Below are 25,601 nucleotides of genomic sequence, written 5' to 3'. Positions count from 1 at the left end.
AGTAAATGTCAAATCCTGGGAGGTATATAGAATGGAGATCTATCTGAATACCAGGATTAATATATGAAAAATTGACTCCCCGCTCTCAGAGACCTGGACAGTTATAATAACATGTGTTGAAAGTATTCCACAGAAAGATGGCCCTTCTCCTTTTATTCATTCAACAAATATTTCTTTTTTTTTTTAAGATTTTACTTCTTTATTTGAGAGAGAGAGAATGAGAGAGAGAGACCATGAGAGGGGGGAGGGTCAGAGGGAGAAGCAGACTCCCCGCTGAGCAGGGAGCCCGATGCGGGACTTGATCCCAGGACTCCAGGATCATGACCTGAGCCGAAGGCAGTCGCTTAACCAACTGAGCCACCCAGGCGCCCTCAGGTTTTAGAATCTAAATAACCTTCTTGTGTAGCTCAGAGAAACATTATCCTGCTCTTATTGTTTATATTTCAAGATCAGGAGTCAAGACGCCCAGGAACTATTGTCCTTCACCCCAATTAATAAAAGCAGCATATATCCAGGGCTGAAAGACTTTAGACTGCATAATGAATAGTTATTTAATATTTTAACAACAGTAATTAATTAGTCATAGGACTGCATGCCTGCCACCGTACCATGATGAGACAGCTGATGAATTAATATTTATAGAGACCCCTCCGGAAAAAGATAATTTACTGGGAATTTCTAGAGTGGTCAGAAGGACAAAGAAAGTCCCTGGTCAAAAGAACTCTATGCTGGAAGCCTTGGGGCAGAGAATCTAAATTTAGTCAAGACAACACACACACACACACACACACTATGCACACAGGAAACATACATTCGTAGGTTCATAGAAAGAAAAGTTTCATGGTTGATGATTTCTTTTCTTTGGAGTTGTCCTTTTCCACTCTTACATTCGAGAATGGGGTATCGGGATGGGAAGATAAGGTACTGACCAAGCAACCCTAAGTTGGAAGCAAAGAGGAAGCACGAGAAAGCAGGAAGAATAGCTTTTGGGCCTCAATTTTCCCTGGGAGGCATCTCCCCAAGAGACAGCAGGCTTGTTGATGGAGACCATCTCCCTGCTGCCCCAGCTGCTGACGTGATGTTCACTGGCCTCAGCTCAAGCTGGGGCCCCTCTGGGATTTTGCAATATCTCTCCCTTCTGCTGGCTTCTCTGTACCAGCTGACTGTCTAAAATGCGTCTGTAATCCTGACTGGGCTCACAAAAATGCGAGTGTGGCGTGAAGATAAGTGGTCCTTGAAAAGCCTTAATAGAGCTTGAAATAGCTTAAACAGAGCATCCATGTTAATTTTTAAGGTTTTTCAAAACACCAAGGAAAAAAACACATGCACACACACTGACAGAAACTGTGGGGGAGATTGATTATTTCCATCTCACTAATCATAGTCTCAAAGAGGAAACATACACCTACTCATTATCTTTTTTTTTCCCAAATGATCTGGTAGGTCCTGTGCGTTTCTTTTTCTTTCTTTCTTTCTTTCTTTCTTTCTTTCTTTCTTTCTTTCTTTCTTTCTTTCTTTCTTTCTTTCTTTCTTCTTCTTCTTTTCTTTTTTTCTTTTTCTTTTTTCCTTCTTCTCCTTCTTCTTCTTCTTCTATTCAAGGAAGATTATTTCGGCTCATGGGTGGGTCTATGAAGTGGCAGGGAAAAGAAATCGGATGAGAGATATTTGAAAAGACGAAGAGGGAGAAATTCTCCTTGGCGCTCCTTTGAATTACCGTAACTAAGGGACAAGCCTCCACACTGATGAAAAGCCCAGGATGAAGCAGCATTAAGTGCAGCTCTTACTGGAAAAATCGGGCACCATGGAGCTCTGAAAGTTGCTCTGTCCTCTGGAGTCCCCTTGTGGGCACCAGAGGCATTGCTGCACTGAAATTTCAATTTCTGACTTGCCAATTTGCAAAAAACAAACAAACAAACAAACAAACTCCCCTGCTGCACACGCTTAGATTAAGAAACAGTCCCCCCCCCCGGCCCCGAAAAGGAGAAGTGAGCCAAAGACACAATCATAGAGTTTGCACAAAAAGAAAAGCAAGCGCTTTATGTTCATTAATTCAGTAGTCCCTGAGTGCACAAAGTCCTGTCTGTGATGAGGGAAGTAGACCATATAGAGCAGAAGCACCTGCTCCATAGTTGGGCTGAGTGTCTACTTTGTGCAAGGAAAGATTAGGTTCGTGAAGCTTAGGATGGGGAAGTGACTTGGAGCAAGAACTTCCACAGAGAATGAGAATTCCAGGGACCTGGTCTGAGACATGGGGAAGGTTCTCTGAGGACCGCGCATTAAATGATGCGTGTGAGTTGGTTAAATGAAGTGAGGATGGTACGGGAAACCCGGTAACCCGAAGAAAAGCATTACATGGGGGCGCCTGTGTGGCTCAGTCGGTTGGGTGTCTGCCTTCGGCTGGGGTCATGATCCCAGGGTCCTGGGATGGAGCCCTGCGTTGGGTTCCCTGAACGGGGGGACGCCTGCTTCTCCCTTTCCCACTCCCCCTGCTTGTGTTCCCTCTCTTGCTGTGTCTGTCAAATAAACAAATAAAATCTTAAAAAAAAAAAAAAAAGAGGGGCGCCTCGGTGGCTCAGTTGGTTAAGCGACTGCCTTCGGCTCAGGTCATGATCCTGGAGTCCCAGGATCGAGTCCCGCATCGGGCTCCTGCTCAGCAGGAGCCTGCTTCTCCCTCTGACCCTCTTTCCCTCTCGTGCTTTCTATCTCTCATTGTCTCTCTCTCTCAAATAAATAAATAAAAAATCTTAAAAAAAAAAAAGAAAAGAAAAGCCTTACATGAAATGCAGTGTGTGTGGCGTTTGAATCACAGGCTGCCTGGGTTTGGGTCCCAGATCCTTTGCACCTTACCTCAGACAAATCATTCCACACATCTGTGCTGCAGTTTTCCCATCTTAAAATAGAATCACAGTAATCATACCTACCTCATAGGGTTTTTGCGAAGATTAAATGAGTTAATATGGGCAGGACCATTAGCGCCATGCTTGAAATGTAAGAAGCACTTGATAAGTGTTAGTTATTATTAAATGTGGCACCATTTTTCGCCGGTAATTGAAATCAGATTTTAATTTCAACCCAGGGTTGGTGAAGCTCTTAGGCAAACACATCATCTACTGCTAGTAGCACTTGAAGTCAGCATGGTCTTTTTGGAAAAGCACTTTGGCCACACATCCCCAAAAGTCATAAAGGGACTACGCCTTTTGATCCATCATTCCGCCCCTAGATATTTACCCATGGAAATCTTTCATCAAACAAGGAACTGTTACATTCCTACTTTCTGCCAGACTCTTATAACTAAGTCATAGCTCCTGTCAAGAAGCTTAAAATCTAACGGAGAAGACCTCACACTGCAGTGTTAGCAGTCCTACCTGTGAGGGGGGAAATGGAGCATATAGAACAGAAGCACCTGTTTCTTATTTGAGGTGAGACTTGGGAGCAAGCAGAAGATCAAGAACTATGGTTCTCAACTGGGGATAATTTTGCCTACCCAGGGAACATTTGGCAACGTCTGCAAATGATTTTTATCATCATGAATGGGGTTGAATGCTACTGACATCTAGTGAATAGAGGCCAGAGATGCTGCTAAACAACATCCTACAATGCACAAAACAGTCCCCCCCACACACACACAATTATCCATCCCCAAATGTCTTTAATGTGGAGCTCAGAAACTGACCCAAAGCAATGACTGAGGGGTGCCTGGGTGGTTCAGTCGTTAAGCGTCTGCCTTTGGCTCAGGTCATGATCTCAGGGTCCTGGGATCGAGTCCCACCTCAGGCTCCCTGCTCAGTGGGGAGCCTGCTTCTCCCTCTCCCTCTGCCTCTGCCTCTCCCCCTGCTCATGCTCTCTCTCTCTCAAATGAATTAATAAAATCTTTTTTAAAAATAAATAAAAATAAAATAAACTAGTATGCAGCCATTGAAAAGAATACTTTTGAAGTTTTGATAGCAATGTAGAAGATTTATGAAATAATATTCTATGAAGAAAATCAGAACACAGAAATTTACATACACTCATAGGAACACAGACATGTGCACCTGGTAACTTGAAAATTGTGTAAGATAAGCATAAGAGTGGATATTTTCTCTTTAATATTTTCTTGTCATGAAGGAATTCAATCTGAAGCAGCATGAGGACTCCAGGGTCACCCTTGTGGGGATTTTATTCCCCACAATTTTAGTATTATTTAAGGCTGTGCCCTGGAAGTTATATTTATGTCAGCAAGTTTCTTTTCCATAAAAATTCACACTGAGGGCTCTAATGAGTTAAAAATCGGTAAGTTCATCAGATTCCTGCAACTGTCCATTTACTAATATATTTTAGTTTTCCCTTGTGTCCCCTTTAAACCTGTGTCCATATAGAATCTTTCAAAAATGCAAATATGATTATCAGGTTCCTCTCTGGCTCTAACATCCTGATCTCCCTTGACTTTGGTGCCTCACAAAATTCTCAGGATCAGGCTCTCATTGAATTATAGTGTCACTCTCATGGTCCTCATCTCCTCTCTACCCACTGAACACACTAAGATACTTAGAGTTAACAGACTAGATAGCTTCATTACCTTCTCTGGGCTTTTGCTATAATTCTGTGCTAGATTGGAAAGAGTTTTCTCAATTCTTTACTTTCTCCCTTTATTAAAATTGTACAGCCCTTCCCTTTGTTATGTGACTATACTGAGTTGAAGAGTGTTCCCCCCAAATTCATGTCCATCCAGAACTTGTGAATGTGACCTTATCTGAAAATAGGGCCTTTGCAGATGTAATCAAGTCAAAATTATGTTATACTAGATTGAGCGGGGTTGGGGAGGGGGTCCTCATCCAAAGACTGATGACCTTATAAGAAGAGGAACATTTGGACACAGAGACACAGAGGAGACATAGAGGGAAGAAGACCATGTGACAACAGAGGCAGAGATTGGAGTGACACCTCCATAAGCCAAGGAACGCCAAGGATTGACAGCAACCACCAGAAGTTAGGAGTGAGGCATGGAACAGATTCTTCCTAAGTACCTCCAGAAGGAATAAAACCTGCTGATACCCTGAATTTGGACTTCCAGCCTCCTGAACTGTGGGATTGGATTTCTGTTGTTTTAAACCATCCAGTTAGGGGCGCCTGGGTGGCTCAATCATTAAGCGTCTATCTCCGGCTCAGGTCATGATCCCAGGGTCCTGGGATCGAGCCCCGCATTGGGCTCCCTGCTCCGCAGGAAGCCTGCTTCTCCCTCTCACACTCCCTCTGCTTGTGTTCCCTCTCTCGCTGTGTCTCTCTCTGTCAAATAAAGAAATAAAATCTTTAAAAAAATAAATAAACCATCCAGTTAGTGGTACTTTGTTACCACAGCCCGGAACACTAATAGAGGGACTTTCCAGACTTCCCATCAGAGCCAGTCAAGTAGATTTCCCCGCCCTATTGAGGTTGGGGTTGACCATGTGACATCCTTTAGCCAATGGAGTTTTAGCAGATGTGATGTGAGCAGAGGTTATATCTGTTTGTGCAGTTTGGCATGAGTCAAGAGAAGCACACGCTTTGGGAGTTGTTGGTCCCCAAATGATACATGTGGCAGACCTGACCTACCAGCACACAGCCTGGAGCTGAGCCCCACAGATCCCTGTCCTGAAGTAAAACCAACCCACAGCCTACCCACAGACCCAGTAGGGATGAATACATGCTTTTCTAATATTAGTCAGCCACTGACGATACTGAGGTTTTTTTTGTTTTGTTTTGTTTTGTTTTGTTTTTTTATGGTTAATCCCTAAATCCCTAGTGCCTGGCATGTTGCTTGGAATGAAGTAGTTGCTTCATAAAGGGTTTTCCTGCTCAGGGAATCTGAAGATGCTGTGCAAAAAACTTCACACATTCATCCACACTGTGGTTTTATGACTTACATGTACTACATGCTCCCTTATGCTCCTACCCTCCGGCTGCTTCTTCACCTCGTCTTAGACTAGTGTCCATGGTGATCTAAGAAAGTCACCCTGGCTTCTTTCCATTTCTTTACCAATTGTATAACTGTTCTTTCCATTTCTTTACCAATTGTATAACTGTTCTTACCTCTTGGCCTTTATACTTCCTGATCGCCAGCCTAGATGCACTTCCCCACCTGGGTAGGTTGGCAAACTCCTACTCATCCTTCAGGTCTCAGCTATCTCACAGAGAACATCCCTGCTCCCCCCATCCAAACATCAAGGTCTGCCTCTTTTAGTAGTCCTTAACTGCAATTGAATGATTAGTAATAAAAATTTAGGTGCCTTCTCTCCCTTGATAGACTATAAGATACATAATGTCTAGCACAACGCTTGGCACATGGTCAGTGCTTAATACAGAGTTGAAGAATCACTAAATGAATTAATACCAGGTCATCTTTTGTAGGGAAGACCATAGGTAGGGACATTAATTGAACCAAGGCTCTGCTTTAATAATTTGAGAGGTGATAGAGGACATAGTTAAGAGGATGGGTCCAAGGGCCAGACAATCCAGGTTCATCCCATTTGGAGGAGTTCCTTAACCTCTCTGTGCCTTAGGCTTCCCATCTGTAAAATAGGAATGATAATGAAAATACAAGAACCTCCTTCCTATGGTGATAGTATTAAGAGAGTTAAAAGTATATATCTTAATGTGAAAAGCAGTATGGCGGTTCCTCAAGAAACTAGAAACTAAACATATAATTACCATATAATCAGGCAATTCCACTTCTTTTTTTAACGTACTTTTTAAAGTTTTTATTTATTTATCTTAAATTTAATTTTATTTTTTAATTACCATATAATGTATTATTGGTTTCCGAGGTACAGTATGTGATTCATCAGTCTTATATAATACACAGTGCTCATTATATCACGTGCCTTCCTTAATGTCCGTCACCCAGTTACCCCATCATTCTACCCCTGCCCCCCCATCCCCTCCAGCAACCCTCAGTTTGTTTCCTATGATTAAGAGTCTCCTATGATTTGATTCCCTCTCTGGTTTCATCTTGTTTTATTTTTTCCTCTCTTCCCCTATGATCCTCTGTTTTGTTTCTTAAACTCTGCATATCAGTGAGATCATATGATAATTGTCTTTCTCTGATTGACTTATTACACTTAGCATAATACCCTCCAGTTCCATCCACGTTGTTGCAAATGGCAAGATTTCATTTTTTTGATGGCTCCATAATATTCCATCATATATATATACCACATCTTCTGTATCCATTCACCTGTTGATGGACATCTGTGCTCTTTCCATATTTTGGCTATTGTGGACATTGCTGCTATAAACATTGGGGTGCAGGTGCCCCTTTGGATCACTACATTTGTATCTTTGGGGTAAATACCTAGTAGTGCAATCGCTGGGTCGGAGGGTAGCTCTATTTTCTTTTCTTTTCTTTTTTTTTTTAAAGATTTTATTTATTTGACAGAGAGAGACACAGCGAGAGAGGGAACACAAGCAGGGAGAGTGGGAGAGGGAGAAGGAGGCTTCCCACGGAGCAGGGAGCCCGACGCGGGGCTCGATCCCAGGACCCTGGGATCATGACCTGAGCTGAAGGCAGATACTTAATGACTGAGCCACCCAGGTGCCCAAGGGTAGCTCTATTTTCAACTTTTTAAGGAACCTCCATACTGTTTTCCAGAGTGGCTGCACCAGCTTGCATTCCCACCAACAGTGTAGGACGGTTCCCCTTTCTCTGTCTGCATCCTCACCAACATCTGTCCTTTCCTGACTTCTTAATTTTAGCCATTCTGACTAAATGGTTTTGATTTGTACTTCCCTGGTGCCAAGTGATGTTGAGAATTTTTTCATGTGTCTGTTGGCCATTTTGGATGTCTTCTTTGGAGAAATGTCTGTTCATGTCTTCTGCCCATTTCTTGATTGGATTCTTTGTTCTTCAGGTGTTAAGTTTGATAAGTTCTTCATAGATTTTGGATACTAGCCTTTTCTCTGATATGTCATTTGCAAATATCTTCTCCCATCCTGTCGGCTGTCTTTTGGTTTTGTCGACTGTTTCCTTTGCTGTGCAAAAGCTTTTTATCTTGATGAAGTCCCAATAATTCATGTTTGCCTTTGTTTCTCTTGCCTTTGGAGACATGTCTAGCAAGAAGTTGCGGTGGCCGAGGTCACAGAGGTTGCTGTCTCTGTTCCCCTCTAGGATTTTGATGGATTCCTGTCTCACATTGAGGTCTTTCATCCATTTTGAGTCTATTTTTGTGTGTGGTGTAAGGAAATGGTCCAGATCCATTCTTTGGCATGTGGCTGTCCAATTTTCCCAACACCTTTTGTTGAAGAGACTGTCTTTTTTCCATTGGCTGTTCTTTCCTGCTTAGTCGAAGATTAGCTGACCATAGAGTTGAGGGTCCATTTCTGGGTTCTCTATTCTGTTCCATTGATCTGTGTGTCTGTTTTTGTGCCGGTGCCATACTGTCTTGATGATTACAGCTTTGTAATAGAGCTTGAAGTCTGGAATTGTGATGCCACCAGCTTTGGTTTTCTTTTTCAAAATTCCTCTGGCTATTTGGGGTCTTTTCTGGTTCCATACAAATTTTAGGATTATTTGTTCCAGCTCTGTGAAAAATACTGATGGTATTTTGATAGGGATTGCATTGAATGTGTAGATTGTTGTAGGTAGCATAGACATTTTAGCAATATTTGTTCTTCTAATCCATGAGCATAGAACATTTTTCCATTTCTCTGCATCTTCTCAATAGCTTTCTGAGTACAGATCTTTTGCCTCTTTGGTTAGGTTTATTCCTAGGTACCTTATGGTTTTGGGTGTCATTGTAAATGGGATCAACTCCTTAATTTCTCTTTCTTCTGTCTCACTGTTACTGTATAGAAATGCAACTGATTTCTGTGCATTGATTTTATATCCTGCCACTTTGCTGAATTCCTGTATGATTTCTAGCAATTTTGGGGTGGAGTCTTTTGGGATTTTCACATAGAGTATTGAGTCATCTGCAAAGAGTGAGAGTTTGAGTTCTTGACAATTCAGATGCCTTATATTTCTTTTTGTTGTCTGATTGCTGAGGCTAAGACTTCAAGTACTATGTTGAAAAGCAGTGATGATAGTGGACATCTCTGCCGTGTTCTTGGCCTTAGGTGAAAAGCTCTCAGATTTTCCCCATTGAGGATGATATTCGCTGTGGGTTTTTCATGGATGGCTTTTACGATATTGAGGTATGTTCCCTCTATCCCTGCACTGTGAAGAGTTTTTTTTTTTTAAGATTTTTTTTTAAAGGTTTTATTTATTTATTTGACAGAGAGAGACACAGCGAGAGAGGGAACACAAGCAGGGGGAGTGGGAGAGGGAGAAGCAGGCTTCCTGCTGAGCAGGGAGCCTGATGTGGGGCTCAATCCCAGGACCCTGGGATCATGACCTGAGCCGAAGGCAGACGCTTAACGACTGACCTACCCAGGTGCACTGCTGTGAAGAGTTTTATTTTTTATTTTTTTTAAAGATTTTATTTATTTATTTGAAAGAGAGAGAATGAGAGATAGCACGAGAGGGAAGAGGGTCAGAGAGAGAAGCAGACTCCCTGCTGAGCAGGGAGTCCGATGCGGGACTCGATCCCAGGACTCCAGGATCATGACCTGAGCCGAAGGCAGATGCTTAACCAACTGAGCCACCCAGGCGCCCCCGCTGTGAAGAGTTTTAATCAAGAAAGGATGCTGTACTTTGTCAAATGCTTTTTCTGCATCTATGGAGAGGATCGTATGGTTCTCATCCTTTCTTTTATTTATGTAGTGTATCACATTGATTGATTTGTGGAACCACCCTTGCAACCCAGGAATAAATCCCACTTGGTCGTGGTGAATAATCCTTTAATGGACTATTGGATCTTCTTGGCTACTATTTTGGTGAGAATTTTTACATCCATGTGCATCAGGGATATTCGTCTATAATTCTCCTTTTTGGTGGGGTCTTTGTCTTGGTTTGGGATCAAGGTAATGCTGGCCTTGTAGAAAGAGTTTGGAAGTTTTCCTTCCATTTCTATTTTTTTTTTTTTTTAGATTTTATTTATTTATTTGAGAGAGAGAATGAGAGATAGAGAGCACGAGAGGGAAGAGGGTCAGAGGGAGAAGCAGACTCCCTGCTTCTGTGGGGGATGTGGGACTCGATCCCGGGACTCCAGGATCATGACCTGAGCCGAAGGCAGTCGCCTAGCCAACTGAGCCACCCAGGCGCCCCTCCATTTCTATTTTTTGAAACAGCTTCAGAAGAATAGGTATTAATTCTTCTTTAAATTTAAATTTAAATGTATGGTAGATTTCCCCTGGGAAGCCATCTGGCCCTGGGATCTTGTTTGTGGGGAGATTTTGATTACTGCTTCAATTTTTTTTAAAGATTTTATTTCTTTATTTGACAGAGAGAGACACAGCAAGAGAAGGAACACAAGCAAGGGGAGTGGGAGAGGGAGAAGCAGGCTTCCAGTGGAGCAGGGAGCCCAATGTGGGGCTCCATCCCAAGACCCTGGGATCATGACCTCAGCCGAAGGCAGGTGTTTAGTGACTGAGCCACCCAGGCACCGATTACTGCTTCAATTTTCTTGCTGGTTATCAGTCTGTTCAGATGTTCTATTTCTTCCTGTTACACTTTTGTTTTATACATCTCTAGGAATGCATCCATTTCTTTGAGACTGCCTAATTTGTTGGCGTATAGTTGCTCATAATATGCTCTTACAATTGTATTTCTTTGGTGTTGGTTGTGATCTCTCCTCTTTCATTCATGATTTTATTTGGGTCCTTTCTCTTTTTTTTTTTTTAAGATTTTATTTATTTATTTGACAGAGAAAGACACAGCAAGAGAGGGAACACAAGCAGGGGGAGTGGGAGAAGGAGAAGCAGGCTTCCCGCGGAGCAGGGAGCCTGATGCGGGGCTCGATCCCAGGACCCTGGGATCATGACCTGAGCCGAAGGCAGATGCTTAACGACTGAGCCACCCAGGTGCCCCTTTTCTCTTTCTTTCTGAAAAAAAAAAAAATTAAATTGAAAGACTAAAGAATCATGGGGAAAATCCATGAATTCTATGTGCTGCCGTTTTGCAGTTCTCATTGATCAGTAAACTTGGTCTTGACTGGATGTTCTTGCTGATCTCTTGGGGGAGGGGCCTGTTGAGTTGATTCTCAAGTGTCTTTGCCCTGGGCAGAATTGTGCTGCCCTTGTGGGGGGGGGGCGGGGGGGGGCAGGCTAAGTAATCTCCAGTTTGCTCTATGTGGCCCATGTTCCCTGAAGGCTTTAGGGAAGCCTTTAGAGGATGAGAATGAAAATGGCAGCCACCCAATCTCTGGCCCTGGAGCCAAAAGCTCGGGGCCCCACTCCTCAGTGTGCCCTCAGAGAAAAGCAATCACTCCTGTCTTCCTGGTCTCTGTCTGCACTTCGTGCTCACCCAGCCTGTGATCCAGCATTTCTATCTCTGGCACACGACCTCGTTTAGAGTCTCCAAACCCAGCTGACTCCTGTGGCGTGCTCCTGCACCGCTCCCCCCAGGGGAGGATGGGGGGAGGTCTCGCCGGTTCTGCCACTTGTTGGGCCCCTGCTCGGAGAGCAGTCACCTGACTGTGCCATGGTTCACAGTTTATGACAACCCCGAGCTGGGAGCCCACTCCTGTGCTCATTGTTTGCAGCCAGCTTCCCTGCTCCGATACCTGGGAACTCTGCCGCACTCGGCACCCCTGGTCTTCCTGTGACCCCGGGGATCCTGAGACCACACTGTCCCAGCGAGGGTCCTGCCCCCGCTTAGCAGCCTGAGTGATGTCTCTCACCAGAGCAGACTTTTGAAAGTTCTTTATGCTCCGCTACTATATCACTTGCCAGTAGCCGGCTTACAGAGGCTCTTAAGGTATGTGGCTGGCTAGGCGGGGGTCCCCTTCCTCCCTCACCGCTCCATGGGCATCCCTCCCAATGCCGTGCGCTCGGTCAAAGAGGACGACCTTCCCCTATAGAGGAGGGCCATTCTTTGGTCAAGGGTATACGAGTAGCTGCACTCCCAAGCTAAAACCTCTAACGAGCTCTCAAGGTACTCTTTTTAAAAAAATTTTACGTAATCTCTACACCCAAAGTGGGGCTTGAATTCACAACCCCAAGATCAAGGGTTGCATGCTCTACCAACTGAGCCAGCCAGGCACCCCCAAGCAATTCCACTTCTAATATACCAAACATAATTGAAAGCAGGAACCTGAATAAATACCCGTGTATCAATGTTCACAGCAGCTTTATTCACGGTTGCCAAAAGGGTTAAACAACCCAAACCTGCATCCATGGGTGAATGAGTTAACAAAATGTAATATATCCAAGCAATGGAATATGATTCAGCCATAAAAAGGAGTGAAGTACTGACACGTGCTACAACATGGATGAACCTTGAAGACATCATGCAACGTGAAATAAGCCAGATAGAAATACTGTATGTGAGGTACATAAAATAGTCCAATTCTAGAGACCAAGTAGAATAGAATACCAGAGGCTAGGGCAGAGGGGGAATAGGGAGTCAGCCATTAAAGGGTACAGGGTTTCAGTTCAGAATGACAAAAAAGTTCTGGAGATGGATGGTGGTAATGGTTGCACAAAAGGAACTGCACACTTAAAAAGGTTTAAAATAGTACATATTGTTATATTTTATCACAATAAAACAATTATACAGAAAAAAGTATATACTTTAACTGCTTAGCACATACTCAGAATCGTAGCATTTCCTATCATTATATTGATTATCTGAAAGGTAAATGAAAAAGCAGCAAAACCAGGATTCAAATCCAAGTCTTTTCAATTCCCAAAGCTTTAACATTAACCTCTACACTGTTTGCAATTGACCTGCACTTGATGGATATCTTTTGAATGAATTATTCCACACCCTTTTCCCAGAGAAATTCCAATCTTCTATTTGCATAATATATGGGGTAATTCAGAACACTGTTGCCTTTCCTCACATTTTTTTTTTTTAATTGCCCACGGCAGAGTAGCACCGAGCTCTGTTCAGCACTTATTAGAGCCTCTAAAGTTGGGAATCAGGCCCTAGACCCTGGTCACGACAGCCTGGGAGGTGCCACAGGCTGAGTAATAGCCCCAAATCATGTCCATGCTCCAGTCCCTGGCTCGCTGTGTATGTTACTTCATACGGCAAAAGGAATTTGGCCTGTGTGTTTAAGCTAAAGATCTTGAGATGGGAAATGGGATGTAACACAAAAATATATTTGAGGGCTCCTGGGTGGCTCAGATGGTTAAGCGTCTGCCTTCGGCTCAGGTCATGATCCCAGGGTGCTGGGATCGAGTCCCACATTGGGCTCCCGGCTAGGCGGGGAGCCTGCTTCTCCCTCTGCCTGTCTCTCATGAATAAACATTAAAATATATATATATATATATAAAATATATTTGGTCTTTGTCCCTGCTTCCTGGCAGAGCTCGTAAAACCCATGGAATTTCCCCAGTGATAGGGGTATCTTGTTACTGTTAAGCTCCTTTAGATAACCGAGTTTATGCTAATGCAGTGACATAGGATAGGACCCCAGCCTCAAGATGGCGTTGGTCACCAGAAAGTCCAACTGATAGGGTTGGAACTTTCAGCCCTCCCTAGACTTAAGGCAAGGCAGGGCAGGGTGGTGGGCCTGGGATTGGGGTGGAGAAGCAGCTGGAGATTAACCTTTGCAAAAACTCTTGGGGGAAAACAACAAAGAACTTGAGCAACAAGGTTTGTTGTGCTTCCAGGTTGGTGAAGAGGTGCTGGGAGAGAGCCTTGCCTGGGGAGGACATGCAAAATCCATGCTTCCCCCACTATCCTTACCTTTGTGCTATAGAGCTCTTCCATTAGGCTGTTGTGAATTGTATCCTTTTTAATAACAAATGCAATCAGGTGTTTCCGAGTTCTGTTCATCATAAACATTGAACTTGATGACGGTTGTAAGGTAACCAAGTCAGACAGAAGTGGGGTAACCTGGGGTATCTACTCCCTAATTGGTGTCTGAAGGGCAGAGAGGAAGAGTAGGCTTAAGAAATGGGCCGGAGGACCTTGTGGCCAAAATGACCTTGGAAGTGAAAAAGAACCACTAAGAGACCACAGTCAGAAGTGGCATGTTTGGATTTGTTTCAAAAATGTTCCAGAGCACGTTATATACCTAGTGGTGAGACTAGAATTAAGACAATCATGGGGATAAGGATGTAACATACAGCATGGGGACTACTGTTAATACTGTTATCATTTGAAAGTTGCTAGATTTTATAAGTTGTTAGATTTTCTAACTACACATGGTGATGGATGTTAACTAGACTTATGGTAGTGACCACTACGTTATACCCCTGACCTGTACACCGACGGTATTCAATTTTATCTCAATTATGAAAAATCATAAATACCAAGTTCTGAGAAGTGGAATAACAAACTGTCACACGTTGCAGGTGGAATGCAAAATGGGGAAGTCTGCCAGTTTCTTACAAAGTTGAACATGCATTGACCATATAATCCAGCAATCCTGCGTTTTCACCGACCGGAAATGAAAACATACCCACACAAAAACCTGTATGTGAATGTTGATAGTGGCTTTATTCATTATCTCCAGGAATCCTGAACAACCCAAATGTCTTTCACTGGGTGAACTTTAGGATAGCGATATAAGGATCTACTGGAGCAACAACGGACAAGAACTACTGAGCCATGGATATGAACAAATCTCAGGAACATTATGCTAAGAAGCACATTGTGGGACATTCTGAAAAAGCGAAACTATAGGAACAGAAGTTTGATCGGGGACTGCCTCGAGTGGGTGCGGACGTCATGGGCATGAGGGAACTTTCGTGGTGGTGATGCTTACCCAACGCACAGCAGTCACACAACTACACACTCAAAATTATCTCACCTAATGTAAACTGTCAACAAAAGCAACTTCAAAAACCCACCAGGGCCATCTTCCACTCATCTACTGACAAAACCCTGAGTCTGATGACCTGTTTTTCAAGGGAGCCCGTGGAGAAACGGGACACTCTTGTATAGGAGCACAAACCACTAAAATTAAAATGCATAAATCCTTACTCAGCCAAAAACAATTCTTACCTGATACTTACCTGTGTGCACACTTGAATTTACTACTTTGTATACAATTAAAAAACGATGTAAACCCAAATATCCATATGATGGTACACTACCCTGGGCATCAGTGAAAACGGACTTTATGGAATGCCCAAAACAGATTATCTGGTTAACGGTATGTATAGCACACGAGGTTTTTGGCTTAAAAAAAAGGGGGGGGATAGTAAATCATTATACTCATTTGCTGTGTATGCTTTTAAAAAACTAGATACACAAGACTAACAGCAATGATCAGGAGTTGGGCCGACGAGGAGAAATGGATAGTCGTCAAAGGAAGGAAAAGTCTGTGGCCTCAAAAGCAGAGTTGTTTCTTGTCCTCATGGTCCAGTACTGACCTGTTCAGTGATGCCCGGGGAAATGGTGCTATTTCGTACGGGTGGGTGCTGGATGACAAGCCAGACACTAAGGAAGCTTAAAATGCTGATCCAAAACAGAAGAGGAGGTCCCATTGTACTGGTACCACCCTCCCAAATCCCACTCCTCTGAGGAGATTCAGATCCCACAAGCTGGCTGAGTCAAACCACACCTCTAGGCAGATAAAAATTTTAAAAAAGACACAAAGGAAATGGATCAGTTATTTAATTACGTTCTTTGTAAGAAATTTAGAACACCAATTTGTGAGGGTAAACTCCATTTGTGAGAGAAAACACAGAGCGGAGGTAGCCCTGAAGCTGAGGAACAGCTTTGATTTTTGGCAGAATTTGCGAGTCCACAGCTTTCTGATCAACCTTGCGCTGCTCTGTAATCTCGTATTTCTAGGGGGAGAAAAAGAAAAGAAAAAATCATTTAAAAACAGGGCACAAGTACTCAATCCCAGGGATATTTTGATAATCCTTTCTCTGGAGGGCTGTGAAGTAGTATAACCTTGTTTTTAATATAGTAAAACAGTAGCTCTTTCCCTTTTGTCTACTTTAATAGGTATCAAAGATAAACAAGGGTGGGAGCGCCTGGGTGGCTCAGTCAGGAAAGCGTCTGAGCCTTATTTTGGCTCAGGTCATCATCTCAGCGTTGTGAGATCAAGCCCCATGTGGGGCTCTGAGCTAGGCATGGAGCCTGCTTAAGGTTCTTTCCCTCCCCTTCCCAAAAAAAGGACAAACAAAGATATTGGGGGGAACGCCCAATAGAACAGTAGAGTTAGGGGCGCCTGGGTGTCTCAGTCGGTTAAGCATCTGCCTTTGGCTCAGGCCATGATCCCAGGTTTCTGGGATGGAGCCCCGCATCGGGCTCCCTGCTTGGCAGGGAGCCTGCTTCTGCTGCTCCTCCTGCTTGTGCTCTCACTGTCAAATAAAATCTTTTTTTTTTTTTTTTTTAAGATTTTATTTATCTGACAGAGAGAGACACAGCAAGAGCAGAACACAAGCAGGGGGAGTGATGCGGGGCTCGAACCCAGGACCCTGGGATCATGACCTGAGCAGAAGGCAGACGCTTAAGGACTGAGCCACCCAGGCGCCCCATCACTGTCAAATAAAATCTTAAAAAAGATTCTGAGCGAGCTTTCAGCTATCATTAAGAATCACTGAATGTAGCACCATCTGGAACGATATTATTCCCCAGATATTCCTCATTATTAACAACTTTTGTCAATTCTTTGTGAAAACTTTGTTTTCACTCCCACCCAGGGAAGCTGGAGCTATCAGAGGCCAAGACAGAAAGAGAAGCTTACCTCTTTCTCGGTGTCGAAGATCTCACCCTCCTGGTGTCTGGGCTTACGCAGCTTCTTCTTCTTGAAGTAAGCATCAGTGAGATGTTTGGGGATTTTCACACTGCTGATATCAATTTTGGTAGAAGTAGCAATGACGAATTTCTGGTGTGTTCTACGCAGAGGAACTCGATTGAGGGACAGAGGTCCTAAGGGGGGAAAAATCAATATATTGAGGGAAAGAGAAAGCAAAGATTTAAGAACAGTCTTTGGATTTAAAGAAACCTGGTGTGCTGAATTTTCTGTTCAGCTGAAGAAATCTCAAACTGCCCTTTTTACAGCCAGGATCCAGACTTTTTCAAGATGTCAGTTTGTCCAAGGCTCCCCCTTCTCAAATCTTAAGTCACCCAAGCTGGGAGACGGCATAGTCACTCATACACGTTGGCCAAAGCCACAGGTCCCTGACAAATTTCAACCAAGGACTGCTTTCCAGAGTGAACAGTTCACTTTTTAACTTGTTTGGCAAATGTACTCTGGTTCCAAGTGGCAGACCAATTACAAGTCTTATGCAGGATCATTCCTTGGGGTTAACAGCCAACCATTCTGCACTTTAGGTGGCAGTTACTTGGTGCTATGTGGCCACACAAAATTTAAATACCGGCTCCCTTAGAACTCAGGTATATGCAAGACAATAAAATGGGGCACATAATCTCACAACACTGGAACTTCCAGTGGTGGAAGCAAAAGTACATTTAAAAATGCCAAGTTTCAGGGGCACCTGGGTGGCTCAGTCGTTAAGCGTCTGCCTTCGGCTCAGGTCATGATCCCAGGGTCCTGGGATCATCGAGCCCCGCATCGGGCTCCCTGCTCCGTGGGAAGCCTGCTTCTCCCTCTCCCACTCCCCCTGCTTGTGTTCCCTCTCTCGCTGTGTCTCTGTCAAATAAATAAAATCTTTAAATAAATAAGTAAGCAAGCCAAGTTTCAGAGAATATAAAATCCAAGGATTTTCTTACCAGTCACAAGTAGCAAGCCACTGCTCAGTTGCTTCAGGAAAACTACCCTCTGTAAATTAAACAGACATGTCAGACATCCCTGTGATTAAAAAAAGACTTCTAAATGAATCAAATCATAGGCTTCTAAATTTGGTAAAGGAAATTTCTCAGTATGTATCTGCTCAGCAACTCTGGAATCAAATATACCAAACTACAAACAGGGGCGACCCTTGGATATGAGCAGTATTTTTGTGTGCTTGTTTATAATGAGCAGCTATTACTTCTAACAATAAAAAAAATTAACATTCTTTAACTCAGTAGTTCTACCCTGCAAAACTATTCTAAGGAAATAACTAAAAAATATAAATACTTTTGGGTAACAAGGACATCTAAATCATCTGTAGTAAGTATTCCCACCAGCAGGAAATGATAATTTATTGTACACTATGGACTAAACACATTATGCTAGTGACTGGGCTACTGGTTGTTACACCCCCCACCCCACCAGCCCCCCCGTGAACTACAGTTACCATAGGCAAATAAAGAAACTCTACCCAGAGTGTGAACACGTTATCGTCAACCACCTTAGGCACCTGAGCTGACGGGTCGGGTCTGCTCTGCTCACCTTGCCTCTGTGGCGCCCAGTGAGGATGATCAAAATGGTCCCGGGGGTGATACTAGCTCGCAGCTTTCTCACGTGCTGACTGAAAGGTTTTTTGCCGTGGCTCAACAGCTTTCGAGGCACATCTTCAGTAGGGTAATACCTAGGCTGTAAGGAATCCATAGGTCCCACTTATTTAAACAAGCTAATCAGATTAGCAGAGCTGGTTGTGACAGTGAGACACTTGCAACACCTATTTTAAATGATTTACACGGTTACATTTCATTTTCACTTCTCCCAAGTCAATAAATTTGGAAAAGGTCAATGCTGCTTATCCCTTCCTATGCAAAACACAAGAGGGAATCCATTTAACTAAAGGAGCTGTGTGTTCAGGCACAGCAGAAAGCATAAAGCAGGGCGCCTGGGTGGCTCAGCTGGTTAAGCATCTGCCTTTGGCTCAGGTCATGATCCCGGAGTCCTGGGATCGAGTTCCACATCGGGCTCCTGGCTCAGCCGGGAGCCTGCTTCTCCCTCTGACCCCCTCCCCCTCATGCTGTTTCTAATAAATAAAATCTAAAAAAAAAAAAAAAAAAGCATCAAGCAAGTTACGTTTGTAGACTTGGGATTAAACCAAACTTTGGAATTAAGACAACATGCTCTCATACACTGTCCTACCATCACACACTGTGGTATAGCAATGATTCTCAAGCTTTCCTGGGCTCCCTGACCTTAACCTAAACTGTACTTCTCCAGAAACACGTCTGACACATATTTTGGAGATTATGTGTGATATATGAAGGAGGCATGGCTTGTTTTTCCATTGTGTTCACATCCCCCACATTAAACTACATCACTACATTATGCACAAAGGAAAACAAAACAACACAGCTCGATCAGGACCACCAGTTCATTTATTGGAAAAACAGGACCCCACACAAAAACTATTAAGTGTATGACAAGTAACTCACAATAACCTCCTGCTTTGACCACAAACATTAGTACCTAATAGAAAAACCAGCCCGGAAGCGCCACTTAACCCTCCGGGGCGGTAATTTTCAACTGTGATGACCATAATATAACTGGAAATATTTTCGTAACAGAAATTACAGAGCAAACGTTGAGGAAGTGTTGGGTCTTGTGCATGGTAGAGAAGCCAAGCAACAGTGCTGTGGTACATAGCTGTTCTACAGGCCTGGCAGCACCTGAGAATTCGCGCCCCTCTTAACTCTCACAACACTGTGAGACAGAGCTTTATTCCTGCTCTACAGGCGAAGAAACAAAAGCACAGAAAGGCAACTCTACTTAAGATCAAACAACAAATATTTACGAGGCCTGGTTGTAAACCCAGAATCCTCCATTAGTAATTCTCTGGCCAATACAAACTTCTAAAACCTTAGAACACAAAAAACCCCTCACGGTATTCTGTAATCAAGCTTCCCATTTACAGTTTCTTCCGAATCTTACCATTTTGCGAAGTTTAACCACTCGGGTACCACCGTTCTTGTCACCACCAACTGGTTTTGTGACAGTAGCAAGAACTTTCTCCTTCTTTTTCTTTTCAACCTATCAGGACACAAATGCATCAAAGTCAGAGGCAGACAAAATTTCTAAGGTGAAGATCTAAGTCGGTCAGCGATCCTTCTCATCCCTTACCCTAGACTTAGCTGCCGAATACTTCCTCTTGTACATGGCCTTTCTGGAATACATAGCCGATCGGGAATATCTGCCAATTCCTCTGACAAGTACAGGGTTTCGGCTGCAGTGGGGCTTCCCCTTCTTTGGCGTTTTAGCCTTGGGGTTACCCTTCTTAGCCTTGCCACCGGCATCAGCCTTCTTAGCTTCAGGTTTCTTCTCCTTAGTATCCGGCTTCTCAGCTTTTTCGCCCGCCATCTATCAGTACACATATTTTAAAAAAAAGAAACGTATTTCACCAATTATCCCATGACAAAACAATGTCTGAACAGTACACTGATAGGCTTTCGAGACGACGAATCCTCACCCTCTCCCCCCAAGTAGCTCTAACATCCTTTCATCCCTCCCCTTAAGATCCCAAACCACACACATCTGCAATAACCCTCAGAGTGACTAATTTGTAAGAATTTGAAGAGATCTTACATCTGTTTGCTAAATATTTAGTGGTCTAAAGTCCCTATTGCATTCGTTCACTATTCCGGTTTTGTGGAAATCTTAACAAATTGCCACAGCTATGAAGCAGCGAGGAGGGACCCTGAAACCGTTTGCTTCCAGGGCTTTTGCGCTTTTCAGACTGCTGTCTCATTCAAGAAATTCAGCGTAGGAGTCGAGAACACACTAACATCCAGCCCAAACTCAGGCCAGACTGAAAAGCGCAAAGCCAAGAGGCGACTTCCGGTCGCGAACGTGGGAAGAAGGCAAAGTAGCATTTGGCCTCAGCCCCAAAGCTCAACGTGGCTCAAACAAACTCAGCGGTGTCCTTTGGAACCCGAACCCGGGATTCCGGAGCGCGCGCCGTCATCCTGGTCCCTGCGGCCCCACCATTCCGCTACAGATTCCCAGAAGGGCCCTGTATCCCCAGCCCAAGAGGGTGGCACGCAGCCGGGAGCTCCCAAGCCCCTTCGGCATTCCACTTCACCCTCTTCGTGCCCCTGCGCAAACCCAGGCGGGATAAATGAAGCGTTTGGGAGGCCTCTCAGTTGATCCCGAGCAAGTCCGACCCCTGCAGGTGTCCACTTGACAGCCTCCTGATTCGGATGGCGAGGGATTGGGGAGCCCGAAATCGAGTCTTCCACGGAGAACCGGCCATTCTTACCTTGCAAGATGGGAAAGAGAACTAAAGTCTCAGCTTCCGGTCTATAAGGAATCACGGGAGGTGTTGAGTCTCACTTCCTTCCGGATCTGGGGCATTATGGGAAATGTAGTTTCCCCTCCTTTGACAGACCCGTATGGAGAGCTCTTTCTTCTAAGAGGCAAAAGCGAAAAACTTTTTGAAAATGTTTCACTTTATAGAACAATAAAATTCTCAAAATACTTTTGGAAGCCGACATAAATTACAGCTTTTTATTTTGCTTACTAAGGACATTAGAAAGGACTAGCATTTTCAATGTAAGAAGGGAGAGAGAGATGAAAGACCAAATCTCCAAATAAAGTGAAATCTTTGCTATGAAAGGCTAGTTGGGAACCTTCCATGGACGTTTTCTCTGCAGTTAACTTAATGCCTGTATCCCAGACTATAGCCAGTGCTCAATGGAGAAGAGTCAGAAAAGATAGAATTAAAATAAGTAAAATAGAGGGGCGCCTGGGTGGCTCGGTCGTTAACCGTCTGCCTTCGGCTCGGGTCATGGTCCCAGGGTCCTGGGATTGAGCCCCGCATCGGGCTCCCTGCTCTGAGGGAAGCCTGCTTCTCCCTCTCCCACTCCCCCTGCTTGTGTTCCCTCTCTCGCTGTGTCTCTGTCAAATAAATGAATAAAATCTTAAAAAAAAAAATAAGTAAAATAGGAGTGCCTGGCTGGCTCAGTTGGTAGAGCATGTAATTCTTGATCTTGGGGTTGATGAGGTTGAGCCCCACATTGGGTGTAGAGATTACTTAAAATGAAATCTTTTAAAAAAATAAAATGAATAAAATATACTCTTGCTCTCAAAGAACACACATTCAAAGGAAAAACAAACAAAAAAAATGAATAATTATAAGCTATTTCTTCTGGGAGATTTTGGAAAGTTTTGCTAAAGAGTTGGGTTTTGTGTTGGATTTGGAAGGATAAATACGAATTTGGCAGGTGGAAGTGGTAATTGGAAGAATAAATGCAAGAGGCATGGAAGCATATAAGAGGATGGTTGTTCCCCTAGGGGCGCCTGGGTGGCTCAGTCGTTAAGCGTCTGCCTTCAGCTCAGGTCACGATCCCAGGGTCCTGGGATCGAGCCCCGCATCGGGCTCCCTGCTCAGCGGGAAGCCTGCTTCTCTCTCTCCCACTCCCCCTGCTTGTGGTCCCTCTCTCGCTGTCCCTCTCTCGCTGTCCCTCTCTCGCTGTCCCTCTCTCGCTGTCCCTCTCTCGCTCTCTCTCTGTCAAATAAATAAAAAGAAAAAAAAGAGGATGGTTGTTCATCCATTCTACAAGCATTTCTGGCTACTTTGTACTTCATTTCTTTTCTTTTGGAAGTTTTGTTTTACTTTATTTATCAAAGTATAGTTGACACACAATGTTGCATTAGTTTCAGGTGTTGTACTCCTTTCTTCATTTCTATATTTTTTTTAAGATTTAATTTAATTTAGGGGCGCCTGGGTGGCTCAGGTGGTTAAGCGTTTGCCTTTGGCTCAGGTCATGATCCCGGGGTCCTGGGATCGAGCCCCGCATCAGGCTCACTGCTCCGCAGGAAGCCTGCTTCTCCCTCTCCCACTCCCCCTGCTGTGTTCCCTCTCTCACTGTGTCTCCGTCTGTCAAATAAATAAATAAAATCTTTAAAAAAATAAAAAATAAAAAAGATTTAATTTAATTTATCTATTTGAGGGAGAGAGCATGAGCTGGGGGAGGAGCAAAGGGAGAGGGAGAAGCAGACTCCCCACTGAGCAGGAAGCCCCACATGGGCTCGATCCCATGACGCTGCGATCATGACCTAAGCTGAAATCAAAACTCAGACGCTTAACCAACTGAGCCACCCAGGCACCCTCAGTTTCTTCATTTCTAAAATGAGGATAACAATATTACCTGCCGGGGCGCCTGGGTGGCTCATTCGGTTAAGCATCTGCCTTCGACTCAGGTCATGATCTCAGGGTCCTGGGATGGAGCCTTGTGTGGGGCTTCCTGCTCAGCCTGGAGTCTTCTTCTTCCTCTCCCTCTGCCCCTACCCGTGCTTGTGGGCACACGTGCTCACTGGTGTTTTTTCTCTCTCTCAAATAAATAAATAAAATCTTAAAAAAGAAAAAACAGGGCGCCAGCATGGCTCAGTAGTTAAATGATCCCAGGGTCCTGGGATCAAGTCCCTCATCAGGGTCCCTGCTTGGCAGGGAGCCTGCTTCTCCCTCTCCCACTCCCCCTACTTGTATTCCCTTTCTCGCTGTCTCTCTCTCTGTCAAATAAATAAATAAAATCTTTAAAAAAGAAAAAGAAAAAACAATATTACCTGCCCCACAATGTTGTTGGGAAGATTAAATAAGTAACTATAGACAAAATCACGAAGAACAGTATTTGATGCATGGTAAGTGCTAGATAAATGTTAGTTCTTGTTATCATCACCTGCCCCCCAGCATGACACCACCATCATCAACATCAACATCATAGTTGTTGGTGAGATCCTACTAGGTGCCAAATATTCTGCTAATGTTTGTGTACTGGGGATAATAAAAACAATATTGTATGCTATGTGGTTAGAACAGTGCTTTGTGCCTTTCTTTATTTCTTTTCTTTTTTTTTTTAAAGATTTTATTTATTTATTTGAGAGAGCGAGAATGAGAGAGAGAGAGAGAGAGAGAGCACATGAGAGGGGGGAGGGTCAGAGGGAGAAGCAGACTCCCTGCTGAGCAGGAAGCCTGATGCGGGACTCGATCCCGGGACTCCAGGATCATGACCTGAGCCAAAGGCAGTCGCTTAACCAACTGAGCCACCCAGGCGCCCCATGCCTTGCTTTATTTCATTCAATCCTCTCAACAACCTATGAAGGATACTGTTATGAGGGATCTAGGGCTCAAAGAGGTCAAGTAACTTATTCATAACATGGATCTGATTTTAGAGATTGCACTTTTAACCATCCATATAAAAAGATTAAAAAGATGACAAATGAAGATGAATAAGAGAGTTCTTTGCTCATATTAGAATTAAGAAGAAGAATACTTATTACCTTTGCAAAATAGACAAAACACTATATCTTACAGTTTTTTACTGCATTCAAGCCCTTAAGGCAACATGTCCACATATGTGACACCTTTTGGCTTGAATTTTCCATTCTCTTTCATTTGCTTGTTCCTGGTGGTGAGATCTTTTCACCTTGATTTTCTTCAGATCCAAATCACCTGCTTTGTGGCTGTGTTCCCTGGGAATCATGTAGCCTTTCCCCATTCTGGATGACTGAAGATACAAATATAGTGATCTCGGAAGGCCTCAGAGTTTTCCGTGGATCCTTTCAGGCTACAGTGAATGCAGACTGGCTATGCCTGCTGAAACATGTGGGTTCTAAGCGAGTCTGTTTTCCTTCCATACAAATTAAGGATGAGTGTGATCCTAATAGGCTGCATTTTATGCCAGTGTATGATTATTCACTGTCCGGGCCTGTAATATTCCCAAGGAAAAGCTTGGGCACTGCTCTTTTTTTTAAGAATGGATGTGTCAGCAGCTTTACTTGTTCAGCCTCCTGAGCAAAACACCTCCTAGAAACAGCTACTTCAGAAAATGTATTGGAAAAAAGAAAAAAAAGAAAATGTATTGGAATGAATGAAGTGCAGAGTTGCTCACTTAAGCCCCTAAAAAAATTAAAAATTTCATAAACTTTCACGTAGTAAATACACCAATATATTTGTTAAATGACCAGCCATTGAAATAAAAACATAAATGAACCCCCTCTTGTGTTTCGTTGTGGTACTGCAAAATTTACCCTTCATTACTTGGACAAAATATTGTCAACATATTAGTTATAAAGTAAACATTATTATCAAGCACCTAGTTTTGTCATATATAAAATGTTCTTAAATTTGCTCAGTGCTGCTTCATTAATTGCAAAACAGGCATTTTTGCAGACACTAAATCATTTTAAGCCTCAGGGCAACCTCACTGTGAAGTAGGAATTTTTTTTAAAGATTTTATTTATTTATTATTTTAGAGCGGGGGAGGGGCAGAGAGGAGGGGAGAGGGACCAGCAGACTCCATGCTGAGTGCAAAGCCCCACGTGGGGCTCTAAGCGGGGCTCCATCCCACAACCCGAGATCATGATCTGAGCCAAAATCAAGAGCCAGATCCTCGACCAACTGAGCCATTCAGGCACCCTTGAAGTAGGAATTTAAGATGAAAGAACTGAAACTCATTTATTTTTTATTTTTTTTAAAGATTTTATTTATTTATTTGACAGAGACAGGACAGCGAGAGCAGGAACACAAGCAGGGGGAGTGTGAGAGGGAGAAGCAGGCTTCCCACTGAGCAGGGAGCCCGATGCGGGACTCGATCCCAGGAGTCTGGGATCATGACCTGAGCAGAAGGCAGCCGCTTAACGACTGAGCCACCCAGGCGTCCTGAAACTCATTTATAATAAATGATTTATCCAATGTCACACAGATACATTGAATCCTACCTCTTGGTACCACAGAAAGACAGAAAATCAGCAGACAGTTGTGCTGCAGAGAAGGTACAGACCTTGTAACCTGGC

The 25,601-nt window shown here is 43.6% G+C and overlaps 1 protein-coding gene across 1 annotated transcript; it reads right to left on the bottom strand.

The window, feature by feature from the left end:
* Positions 1-15,616: 15,616 nt before the first annotated feature.
* Positions 15,617-21,116, bottom strand: RPL6 (ribosomal protein L6). Its single transcript, XM_028116608.2, has 7 exons — positions 21,067-21,116; positions 19,932-20,168; positions 19,743-19,841; positions 18,303-18,446; positions 17,699-17,747; positions 16,710-16,894; positions 15,617-15,801 (listed from the first exon to the last, which is right to left on the bottom strand). Exons 2-7 carry the CDS (start codon positions 20,166-20,168, stop codon positions 15,649-15,651), a joined length of 867 nt encoding a protein of 288 aa, XP_027972409.1. The 5' UTR covers positions 21,067-21,116; the 3' UTR covers positions 15,617-15,648.
* Positions 21,117-25,601: the final 4,485 nt, after the last annotated feature.

The sequence above is a fragment of the Eumetopias jubatus genome, unplaced genomic scaffold, assembly GCF_037043125.1.
Source record: "Eumetopias jubatus isolate StellerSeaLion01/CBP00866 unplaced genomic scaffold, mEumJub1_p1.0 scaffold_16, whole genome shotgun sequence".
NCBI lineage: Eukaryota > Metazoa > Chordata > Mammalia > Carnivora > Otariidae > Eumetopias > Eumetopias jubatus.
This window is presented reverse-complemented; position numbering and strand designations above follow the sequence as displayed.